General features: G+C 43.5%; 1 protein-coding gene across 2 annotated transcripts in view; it reads left to right on the top strand.

Moving 5' to 3' along the window:
* The first annotated feature begins 832 nt into the window (after window positions 1-832).
* Sacs (sacsin molecular chaperone) overlaps window positions 833-12,262 on the top strand; it is a 51,804-nt gene continuing 40,374 nt past the window's right edge. The window contains exons 1-5 of one of the 2 annotated variants that reach the window (XM_052191262.1): window positions 833-1,221; window positions 1,303-1,453; window positions 6,666-6,753; window positions 8,360-8,445; window positions 11,297-11,408. In XM_052191262.1, the coding sequence (XP_052047222.1) occupies window positions 1,211-1,221; window positions 1,303-1,453; window positions 6,666-6,753; window positions 8,360-8,445; window positions 11,297-11,408 (448 nt within the window). In that variant the 5' untranslated portion in view covers window positions 833-1,210. The remainder of the gene's footprint in view (window positions 1,222-1,302; window positions 1,454-6,665; window positions 6,754-8,359; window positions 8,446-11,296; window positions 11,409-12,262) is intronic. The other variant, XM_052191260.1, reaches the window with a different exon arrangement.

Below are 12,262 nucleotides of genomic sequence, written 5' to 3'. Positions count from 1 at the left end.
CTGAGCATGGTGTTTGGGAGGAGGAGGTTGGGATAGGGGAATCTCACTTGATAAACAAAAATACATATTTTTTCTTATTTATTGATATTCCAAATGCATTCACTTGTATAGGCATATCTAATTTAAAAATCAAGTATTTGTCTATCGGGGTTTCTTGGCAGGATCTTTATACTGAGTTTCTGTATTTTTCTCTAATTGATGAAACTTACTCCTTCTAACAGCAAAACTTGACTAACATCATGGTCACCTTAAGAGCTCTCAGGGTAGTTTTTACTTCTAATGATGAATTCTGACTCTATGAAAGGGAGCCAAGAGAAGCGGTGATTAATATCATTTTTCAAGGGTTCACTCTAAAACGGAGTTTTTATTCCATGAGAATATTTCAAATAACAATCAGGCATTTACTGTTACACCATGTAACTTTTGTGTTGCTGTAATAGATGAAGAATTTGGTTTTGCTGTTTTCATCAGGATCTGTGAGAAGTGGAAGGAGGCATGTGGGTGAGGTGTAGCTTGTGGGGCTGTGCAGCTCCTTAGTATAGTTGGGCTGGGTAGGGCCAGGCCGCTCAGCAGTCACTTCTGGGTAGAGGGCTTAGGAGAGGTGTGGCCTGGGGAGAGCCAAGGGAGCTGCTCCTTAGAGAATAGCCTGGGAGGGAGGGGATGGCAAAGGCTGTACGCAAAGATCCTGCCACCGAATGGCGCTCCTGGGAGGGGCGTGGCTTGGAGAAGGGCGCGGGGCGAGGGGGGGGAATGGGGCGGGGTCAAGGCGGGGCTTGAGTCTCCTCAGAACAGCCGCAGTCTGTGGGGTGTGTCAGAGGAAGGCGTGGCCTGAGAAGGGGCGGGACCGTCCTTTGCCTTCCACGGGAGGGGCGGAGCCGAGGGGAGGCCTGAGGCTCCTCCAAGAACAGTAGCGGCCCTTGGGGCGCGTCTAGGAAGGCGTGGCTACGCGGAAGCGCTGCTCCCCAGCTAACGGTCCCAGGGCTGCGCATGCCTGCCGGCGACGCCTGCTAGGCCCTTTGCAGCCCGGAGCGCGCGGCGCGCTGGGGCTCGCTCCTCCTCCGCAGCGGCGCCTTCCTCTGCCCTTCTGCGGGCTGCGGCAGAGCGCTGCGGCGGTACAGGCCTCTGCCATGAGGATCCCCGCCTCAGGGCCAGTGGCGGGCCTCTCGGAGCGGCGGGGCTGGGCGTGAGGAGGAGGCCTGGGGAGCCCGCCATGGGGGACAGGTGACGAGACCCCGGGAGGGCGGGCGGGCGGGCGGGCCGGCCGCGCGCGAACCCCGCTGACCGTCCCTTTGCCTGTCGCAGGTGGGTCCGCGTGACCGTGCTCCGCGGCTGCGTGGGATGCAGGACCGTGGCGGTGCCGGCGACCGCAACCGGGCGGGACCTCAAGGAGCGCATCTTCGCTGAGACCGGCTTCCCGGCGGCGGAGCAGCGACTGTGGCGCGGAGACAGGGAGGTAGGTCGGGGCGCCGGGCCTGGCTGCCCTCTTAGATGGGCGCAGTCGCCTGCTGGCGGCAGGAAATTCACCGGCTCCTGTCTGTCACGGAAGACTGATGCTCGGATGATTCAATAGAGCTTTGTAAATAGCTGGACAGAATGGCAAGAGCGTAGTTGTGGGTTGTTAGGGGTTTTTTGTTTGGTTTTTTTCCATTTACAGTTTCCACATCTATGAATCTTCTTCACTGCCTAAAACGAAGACACGATTTTTGATGGGCATTGTGAACCAAGGCGTTTTTAAAATTCACAGTCATCACCATTGATAGAACGAAATCATCATCTATATTTTTCAGTTTCTAAGTTTAACAAGAATAGTGTTTTAAAAACGGCCAATTCTGGAGCCCTTTCTACACCCCCTTTGTGGTTCTGGGGCTGAGACCTATGGCTTTGCACGTGCGGGGCAAATACTCCACTAATTTCTTTGAATCACAGAAACTTACAGCTGAAAAGGGTCTTCAGACATAACTTAATACCCAAACTGTTATTTTGAGGAGAAAACCTAAAACTTCTGAAGTGCTAATGAATGACTTAGTCTACCAATACTTAGGAAAGTGAGAACATGTTACATGTTCAACTGCATTCTTAAATGATGGGGCAAATCCTATAGTTTTCTTCAAAGGGAAGTTTAAGTTTAATTGGAAATGATCTTGTTCTTTAATTCTAATATCTTTCCTTTTGTATGTGATAAAGACCATCATTTCCAGGACCTAAAAAGTCGAATAAAATTACAGGAGTAACTTGAGTGTCGTGGATGGTGTTTCTAGTTGGGTTTCCATACTGCTCAATTCAGAGCCCTCCAGGGTGGTCTTGACTTTTTGTACACTGGGTTGGTTTTCTGGTTTCCTGTACATTAGACATAGTTCATAGGTCATTTCTTATCACATTCCTCGGGTGCTTGCTGCTGTGCAGACATTGGCTTGCCCAAGGAGTTGCTGCAGAACTGCAGAGGAGCATGCTGTTATTGCTTTGTCTGTGGCACCTTTATTCTTACCTGCCTCTGTGGGTCTGCCCTTCTGTGTCTATGTCCACTTTACTCCTGGGTCCACTTTGTCGTTGTGTTCCCTAAATGAGTATAACTAACATGACTCAGTTGTAGCTCTTGACATTGGACTAGTTTCTTATAGGTGCCTTTGCAAGACTCAGACTTGGGGTGGTCGAAGTGGTCATATGTTTGAGTTGGGTGGTTGGGAGGGTGAAAGAGATCCAGGTCCATCACTGATCATGAGGTCATGCAGCTGTGAAGGTGAAATTGGAAGCATGGGGCGGGGTCCTGACAACTGAACTTAATGCTGGGAACCCATGTGAAGTAGAAAGAGAGAGCCATCTCTACAGACTTGTTCTCTGACCTTTACACATGTGCCATCATCATACACACATAACATACCATACACACACCACATACACATACACATACAACCACACACACACAATTGCACACCAGACACACATACACCAGACACACCACACACACACCACACACACACACACACAACACACACATTCATATAATTGTACATACACACATACCACATACACTACACTCACCATATACACACATCATATACACACTACACACTCATACCATGAACATACATACATATATACATATATACACATATACACATATACATACACACATATCACACAACCATACATACACACACCATACACACACATACAAACACATACCACACACATCACACACACACACACACATACACCACACACACTACAAATAAGCAAATAAAGGGATGGATATACAGGACACTTTTAAAGGACAGAATTGTGGCAGTTGGTGTCACATGGCCCTAAAGGAAGGAGAGAGGGGGTAAGCTAAGGTAGAGGCTTTGTGGAGCATGCTTGCAAGCCTGGAGTCAGACCAGGAGAGCAAGGGTTCCTTAGCAGATGACAAAGCAGCTATTCCGGAAGAAGTGTGGCAGTCGGCTGGCTTTTATATGTGGTTCAGCTGACGGTGAGACAAAGAAGGTGTTAGTGAATGTGCACGGTGGAGCCATGGGTGACCCAGACCTGCTTGCCACCGCATGTATATGTAACTCGGGCCACACTCGTGTATCAGGATCCGCTTTCTCATTTGGAAGTCCAGTCACTTCTAGGGTCTGTGACTGGAAAGAGGAAGCAGAGAGAGGTCAGAGCTGGAGATGGCTGGTGCTTAGGCTTTCTCCCTTCTCTACTTGGGGAGTGTGTGGGGAGAGGATTGCTGTGCTCCTGTCCTGTGACCTGTACACCCTGCTGAGTTCCAGAGACTGTTCTGTGGCCTCTCTACCTACTACCTCATGTAGTGTCCTGAAGAAACACTGTGTTGGCACTCTTTCCACAGGTGGACTTTACCTCTCAGTCTGCTTAGGACTTTTTAGATTGACATTATTAAATTCTGAATATGTTAGCAGCAGATGATAATAGACAGTAGATGGAGTTTAGCTTTTCTCTTTTAATTCATCACAAGTGTGTCATGTCCCTCCCCTGCCCCCCCCCAGATTTTGACTCTTGAACATCTCCCAGCATCATTGGCATTTTTAAAAATAGAAGAGGTATTGGGTGATCTGCTGAACAGTTATATTATCATGCTGTTTAATATTTTGGATAGAGTCACTGTTTGGTAGTAATTGAAGAGGCCTGTCTCTGAGGTTTGTAAGGGAGAATGAGGTTGGTAAGACCAACCTTTTAATGATTTTCATACTCATTTTAAAAACAATGAGATGGGCACTTTGAATAGAAGCTGCATTGCGTCTGGGGATAATTGGGACATTTTATTTGCTCAGTTGTAGTATCCAGGAGAGAAGGGAAAAGGACCTATACAAACCCCCAAATCTTGGCACACTCCACAGGAGTTAGCACTGCTGAGGATATCTCTATAGCCAGCATGCTTTGTAGGAGTATCACTGCCCAGTGATAGCAACAGAGATTATAGTCTACCAGATTGTTCATTGTTGGACCTGCAGTTATTTCTGGTTAAGCAAATACACTTATATTAGGTGTCTAGTTTCTTGTAGTTGATTCTCTTTAAAATCTGGAAACTTAATAGGTTTCCTTCCTTTGCACTTTCTGCCATTTTTTTCTCCCAGTGTACCTTAGTGATCCCAAATTGGACTAATGAGCACCGGTTTATGTATTCCTTCCTTTTGTAATTAATTAGATGGTTAATTGACTAGTGGAATGATCACCCATGATGATGTAATGCTTATCTTTATGTTTGCATTTCATACATATGTGTAACCTAAATATATAACTCAAAACAATGTTTCATTTATTTTTGTTTGTTATGCCTGTTAAAAGGAGTTTATTGTTCTTTAGGTAATGAGTGGTGTAGCTTTTTTTCACTCACTATTTCATTATTAGTATCCATCTAAAGTATATATAGCTTGGTTGTTCAGTATTCATTGTTGTGTGATATTTTGCCATGCAAATATATCATAACATTTGGGTGATTTCAAACTTGGTTTTTGCTTTGTTTGTTTGTTTGTTGTTTTGGTTTGGTTTGGTTTGGTTTGGTTTGGTTAGTGGCAGTCAGAATTCTCATCTGTTTCTTTGTGTAAGACATGCACTAGTTTTCACAGGATAGTTCCGAGGTCCAGCAGCGTATGATGTGAACATGCTTTATAACCAAGGACATACAGAAAGTAAGGAGGTCAAATGGGAGATGGTTATTAAAACCCAGGAGCTGCGGAACAGCTGCTGCTGGGAGTGGAGAAATGCAGGTTAGATGGGAGAGACTGGAGATCATGCGCTTGGGCCTAGAAGAAGCTGTAGAGGAGCCTTGGGGAGAGGTGTTCCTCTTGAAGTGCCTGTAGGTGGTGAACTGTTGGTTGAAGTGTGAAGTAAAGATGGGGGTGCAAGAGATCTCGAAGGCTGTGAGATTACCCTTTTCCAGGTCCAGTTTGTAAAGTACTCAGCTTTATTAGGAACTGGAAGGCAAACACTGAGGTATTTTTCAGGGAAGTTACAGCTTACATCCTTTTAGGGGCAGATATAGTAATGCTTTCTAAAGGGAATGTCTAGGAACACAATTCTATGGGGATATCCCTGAAAATAAATGAAAAATGTACTGCTATTTTAGGGAAATGCCTTATAGATTAATCCCAAGAAAATTGCCATGTATATTAATATGCCAAAATTTTTGTCCTCTGATCTGTTGCAGTTTCTTGGAGCTATATTGCATACCAAATACACATTGATATCGTTGATTAAAAAGATGTTTATGTTAAGAATCTTATACATACTTGAAACTGAATTTGGGATGATTTGGGCTGGGGGTGTAGATCAGTGGGAGAGTACTTGCCTAGAATGTGAAAGAGAGGGAAGGAAGAAAGGAAGGGGTGAATTGTATGGTAGAAGAGAAGTAGGTTTGTTTTTATTTGTAATTATTTAAAGAAAATTCTAACTTAAATATAGATAATTTAATTATTCCATAAAGATTTTAACTAGCATTCTGTTCTGCCTTCTGGAATGCTCCCATCAGAGCAACTTATTTCTTGGTAAGGATAGTTAATAAGTGTTACTTGAATGAAAAACATTTGAGGAGGTTTTGAAGTGACAGTATTGATGTTATTGAGAGACCAATCATTTTTTGGCTTTAGACTCCATCTTAGAAAACTTGACCTAAGTTTAAACTCAAGTAAACTAACAGGCTGGTACTTTAAAACTCCAGTTCCCAGGCTACCCCCCAACAAGACCTGCATCTCCATGTTATTCCCCAACACATCCAGCATCTAGCACCAGTTTCCAGGTTAGTCCCCAACAAATCTGCGCCTCCAGGTTGCAGCCCTCCACTCCTACCCCCACCCCGACCCTGCCCCCTGCCTAACAACCACCAGTTAGGAGGGAAGCGGAAGTTAAGGTTAAGGTTTGGCTCCCAGCACCAGTCAATTTTGCTAGAGGCCACTGTAACACCCCAGTTAGATGCTTGCCAGGCTAGAGACAGCCCTTGGTTGCCATTTCCTATAAAACCTTGTTCCGATGAGTATTCAGGGCTTTTCTTCACTAGAAGAAAACCCTGCAGGTCAGCGGTGAGTTAAAGTCAAGCCTGAGCTTGTAAATAAAGACCTGTGTGATTGCACTGGAGCGGTCCTGACTGGTCTTTCGGGGTTCACAACACTTCCTTGGTATTACATACACTATGTTGCTTCTTCCATGGTTTCTGTTCTCTTTTTCAGATACCTGATTGGATCAAGATTGGAGATCTGACTTCTAAAACCTGTCATCTTTTTGTAAACCTTCAATCAAAAGGCTTAAAAGGAGGAGGTATAGTATTGACTTTACCTGAACTATATGCCACAGTCTATATGCCACAGGATAGTGACTGCCAAGAGCTGGGAGGAGGGTGACATGAGGAGGCGCTGGTCCAAGAAGATGCAATTTCAGCTGTGCGAAACAGATGAGGCCTGGAGGTCTGCCTTGCAGTGAGGCCCCGTTAGAACTGTGTTAGTGCTGTAATATGTACCTCAGAGCTTGCTAAGGAGAGTGGAGCATGGGGCACATGCCTGTAATCTCAGTACATAGGAAGTGGGGGCAGGAGGATATTTTGAGGCCAGGCTAGGCTACCTAGCAAGACCCTGGTTCAAAACCAATCAAGCAAACAAATAAAGTAATAAAATTGTTAAGAAGGAACATCTTAAATGCTTTTCCACAAAAAGTATAAAGTCAAAACAAAAGGGATTTGGGAGAAACATTTGGAGGTGATTGATAAGGTAGGGTAGTGATGATAATGACGATTGATAGTTTCATGGGTATATACTGACCTCCAAGTTCATGCACTAAGTATTTGTAATGTTTTGTATACACTTCAATAAGGTAGCCTGAACTAAAGGTTTTATTTTAAACTTGAAATGAGAGCATTACAGAATGCAGGGAGGGGCTGCATGAGCCAGAAGGAAATGGTGGACGTAGCTAGTTTTGTGATGAGTGAGAGAAATCTGTTGACATACTCTGCTTAGTCTTAATCTTGGTGATGATTGTGTCAAAATTATACAAATCTGTACAGGTTGAGAATCCCTAATGCAGAAATCTAAAATAGGCCAAAGGCACCTGGCATGATGCTAACAATGAAAAGTTCAGTACTTGACCTCATATGACAGTTTATAATAAAAACACAAGCACACTAAAAATTGGGCATAGATTGCCCCCAGGCTATGGGTCTAAGGTGTATATTAAATCCATGGATTTCTTCTTTGGTCTTGGATTGCATCCTTAATATATTATGAACTAGTGCAAATATTCTGAAGTCTAAAGGATGGAATGCTCTGGTCCCAGCCTGTGGTGATGGCTACTTTGCATAAGCACTCTATTACTTTTTACTTAGATGCATATTTTAAATTTTTCGTATTCTTATGAAATTTTTTCTCCATCCTCCTCTTTCCATCTTCCTTCCACCTATCTGAAGACAGCTTGGTCAGCTCAGGTAGGACAGTGCAAGCAGGATCTAGTTCCTAACCTAGTTAGTCACTGAACGTCAGAACCATCCGAGTATCAGTTACATTTGAGAGTAATAAGAATGTGACAATAAGTGACATTATTTCTGGCTTGTTTTTTATCACAGGAGCAATAAACAGCATCAGTTACTTAATCACCTTAGAAAATAGCAGCACCTTTATCCCTCTGTCATGCTGCTTGCTGCTGAATTATCCATTTGTTAAAGTGTGCCTTGGAAAGATCCTTAGAAGCCTAATGTGTCGTTTAGTTAAATGTCTTGAGATTTGATAACACTGAATTGGCTTTACTTTCCATTGAGATGGTCCTAGGATTCTGTTGGGCCATACATGAAAGCATGCAGCAGAGCCAAATCACAACAGGAGGAAAGTCATGAGATCCTATTTTTCCAAATCTTTTTAAAATATATTCTGCATTTTAGGTCGATTTGGTCAAACAACTCCACCGCTTGTTGATTTTCTCAAGGATATTTTAAGAAGATATCCAGAAGGAGGACAGATCCTTAAGGTAGGAGATCTGATAGAGTCCTGTGTGCTTTACCCTCAGGGCGTAGCATTTGGTCTAGATTTGATTGTATTGTGTGGCCTCCATGGCCACAGTGCAGAGCCAAGGGGACTAGATTTGAGAACAGTTGGCATGAAGGGAGGGGCTGGTGGTACAGGACAACCCTAAGCTGCTGCATGCTCACTCCTTTCAAACACCAACCAATAGTTCAGCAGTCAGTCCATGTAGGGGTCAGGAATACATGCTTGTTTGGCCTCTGGGCTTAGAAGCTTGTTTTGTGAGGAGTTTAATGTTTTACTTACTTATTTATATTTATATGCATATGATCACAGTATTTTTTTCTCCAGGATGGAATGGAATTCTCTTTGTAGTCCAGGTTGGCCTCAAGTTCATAATGCTTCTGCTTCAGTCTCAGTGCTGGGATTATGGACACAGCTTGAGATATATTCTTTAAGTATGAATATACTCATTAGTAGGAAAAAAATAGATGGCCACAAAAAGGAGCAATGAAAGAAGATTTTGTGGAAATGAGGTTTGGTGCTTAGTAAGAACCCTCCCTAATGAATGGGACAGTAGATCAGTTATTATGTGACCTTCTTGTTATTCAGTGTTTTAACCCTCATTTCTCTTCCAGCTTAGTGTTTTAAGGTCTAGTAGCTCACGTTGTCATGGCGAGATAGGCACAGAGGTTTTGCTGGCAGGGACTGTCTTAAGGGATACCGGAGTAGCTTCAGTGTGACTTTCAGGATGGAGTTCATAGACGGCTAGTTTGAATTGGTTGCTAGAGGATTGAGGGGTATGATTATGGAGTTGTCATGCGGCTGGGGAGGACTGCGTGAGATGATCCACATGGATTCAGAGTGAGGATTCAGTTGTTGGTTACAGGAGTTGGGTCAGAAGTGAGTGAGAAGGAGCCTCACATCCACGAAGGCTGTGCCAGGTCCTGGCCTGGGCTTGGCCTCCTTTGCTCTTACGTGATGTTGTTATCGTAGCCAGGTCTATAGCATCTCTGCCCCTTGCGTGTCTTGGTGCTAGGCTCCGCGGTATTTCTCAGAATTGCCTGTAGCTCAACCTCCACCTTCTAAGGTGTTTGCTAAAGTGGGTCCAGATTTTGAGGAACTTGCTGCCTCCTGGAATCCATAGACGTGATCCCCTAAGGGTTACAGCCGTGGAGGAGCCCATTATATCTTTACTTGTGCAGGCTATGATTAGTGGTTGGGGCCTGAACTTGGTGTTTTATCTTCGGTTTTCTAATTTTCTTAATCCCTGCTTCCTATAATGTGCTTAGTCATGAAGACAAACACTATGAACTGCTTTCATTGTTTATAAGCGAGCACAGCATTCTACCAGTCATTTAGGTCTTGCTGTCCACCCATCAGATTAACATCTTGCTCATTTTTAAAGACTTTCTTGGACTGAACAGAAAGGAAAGGGGTGTAAGCCATTGACAGAGCTGTGAGAAATGGCAGCCGGGTAAATAGGAGCCCTGGCTGCTAATGGCCGTGTGGGTAGTTAGAGACACAGCCATGGCTACTAATCGCCATGTGGGTAGTTAGAGACGTCCAGGTGATGAGATTCAGGATGAGACGTGTGGCTGCCGGCCTAAACCTCCAGCCCTCCGTTTTTTGGTTCTGATTCTCAAACCCAGGGCTTTCTATGCTAGCCGAGCACTGTACCCTCAAGCTATACTGAGGTACCCACAAGGCCTCTGGATGTACTTGGTGACCCTGATAAGCCCATCCCCAGCTTGGCTGTTTAAAAGTCTCTTCTTCCTACATTCTTTGACATTTGTACTCTTCTAGAGGCTGTGCCATTGGCATTGATTTAGAATCAGCTGAAGTGCTCTTTAACTTAGTAATTGCAAGGTTCCAGAAGGGCTTTCCCTAAAGTCAGATGTTGATGAGTTTGGTAATTTGGGTGATTTTGTGTGTGTGGGCTTTTCTAACCACCCACATAACCATTTAAGGGGGTAGCCCTCAGTTTTCTTTGTTCTAAGTAGGAACCTATTCAGGAATTTATCCTGTGACGACTTTCCCTTACTATGCATATGAATATGTGCATAGTAAGGAGAATAAGGTAGGGGTGGCTCTCCAAAGTTTCATTCAAGTTTCGATGACTGTAGGTGTATCTCTATGACTTGAATCTCATTTCAGCTGTTGTTTGCTTCTAGTTGTCAGGAATGTTTTGTTTAGCCGCATTTGGGTGGGTAGGACTGAGAAGTCTGTTGAAGCCCTTGCCCTTTTCTTTTTAGGTCACAGATGTCTGGGCACCCACCAACTCCCCCACTCTCCCTCCAACAAATGATCAATACCCTTTATGAACGGTTCTCAGCACTAAGATACTTTCTGCCTCTGGCATGTCAGACTGTCAAGAATATTGCCTATTAAGGGTGCATGTAGACCAATACTATTGAGTATCCTTGTTTCTAGGGGGAAAAAGGATTCTAAGATTATTTTTAGAAGTTTGGTAAACAATTGAGAATGAATGGTCTATTTTTGGAAGCTGTTTAAGCATAAATTATTTCAGAATAATCTGTATAGAGCTTTGAATTAGAATACTTTTCCTTTGAACAAAGGCTTTGGGCGGATTTGTCCTACTTCCGGGATTTGTAGTGAGAGGTTAAATGATAGCAGTTTCAAAGGTGATTTGCAGATGTATTGCTAGGAAAGACTTTCCAACTCCTGTGTATGTAGGAGCTACTTTCAGTAGGAACCTAACTGGAGCTTAACTTTACCCATGGAGAGAGTGAGGTTTTCTTCTCTTTAATATACTCGCTTTTTAGATATTGTAGGTAAAACAAAGTTAGACAGTAGATTACTATACTAATGTCATTTTTGCTGTATTTTATGGTTAGGAATTAATTCAGAATGCAGAAGATGCTGGGGCCACAGAGGTTAAATTTTTATATGATGAAACACAATATGGAACGGAGACTCTTTGGTCGAAAGATATGGCACAGTATCAGGGTAAGAATGAATCGGAGTAAATTTTGTGTTTTCTACTAATGTTGATTGTTAATGATTTACAATTATTTACTTAATAAACCATGTAATTTTCACTTGTACTTCTTGGCATGTTTAATTCAGGTGTTGTGTGTTTTCCCTCTGCTTTTGGTGGGAAGATGTTTCTGCCAGTTGGTAGTATCCTTAGAGGAAAAAAACACTAAAATTAAATGGCTAGCAATGCAATCACATAGCCGCCCATTCTTGTCAGTCAACTGTACTTTATATTATGAATAAGATAAAGGACACTGCCTCTATATAAATATCATTTCTTTTGCATTTGGAAAGAAGCTGTAAGAAGCTCTGCTTTTGTATATTGTCTTCTTCTATAGGGCTGTCCTTCTGCTGGGGACGAGAACACAGAGTGGGGGGAGGGAAGAAGGGGAGGGAGAGGGGAAGTCATAAGAGAGCCCTTACCTGTACAGCTTGCTCGCACTCTGAAATGTGGAACAATGTGAATGTAACTTAGCTCAGCTCTGAAATTGACAGATGATTGTGAATACTTGCATATGATGGACAGTAACTGTGAAAAAGAGGTCTTAGTTCATTTTCTTAGATATTGCTGAGTGAAGTTTAAGTGACAATACTGTGTTTTGTGAAGGTGTCACCATTGTTTATTGAATATTTAGCACTTATTGCTATGGTTACTGTCATTCTGACATTAGTTTTAAGACTTGGCAGTGGAATTTTGCTCTGGAAAAAGGGATGTGTATATTGTGGTAATATCAGGAGGTCTGTACCCTGCTTCTGAATCCTGCTACCTTCCTGCCTCTTATACTGTCCTCTAGAACCGTCCTGTCCTCTAGAGACCAGTCATT

This window comes from Apodemus sylvaticus, chromosome 8, assembly GCF_947179515.1.
Source record: "Apodemus sylvaticus chromosome 8, mApoSyl1.1, whole genome shotgun sequence".
Taxonomy (NCBI): domain Eukaryota; kingdom Metazoa; phylum Chordata; class Mammalia; order Rodentia; family Muridae; genus Apodemus; species Apodemus sylvaticus.
This window is presented reverse-complemented; position numbering and strand designations above follow the sequence as displayed.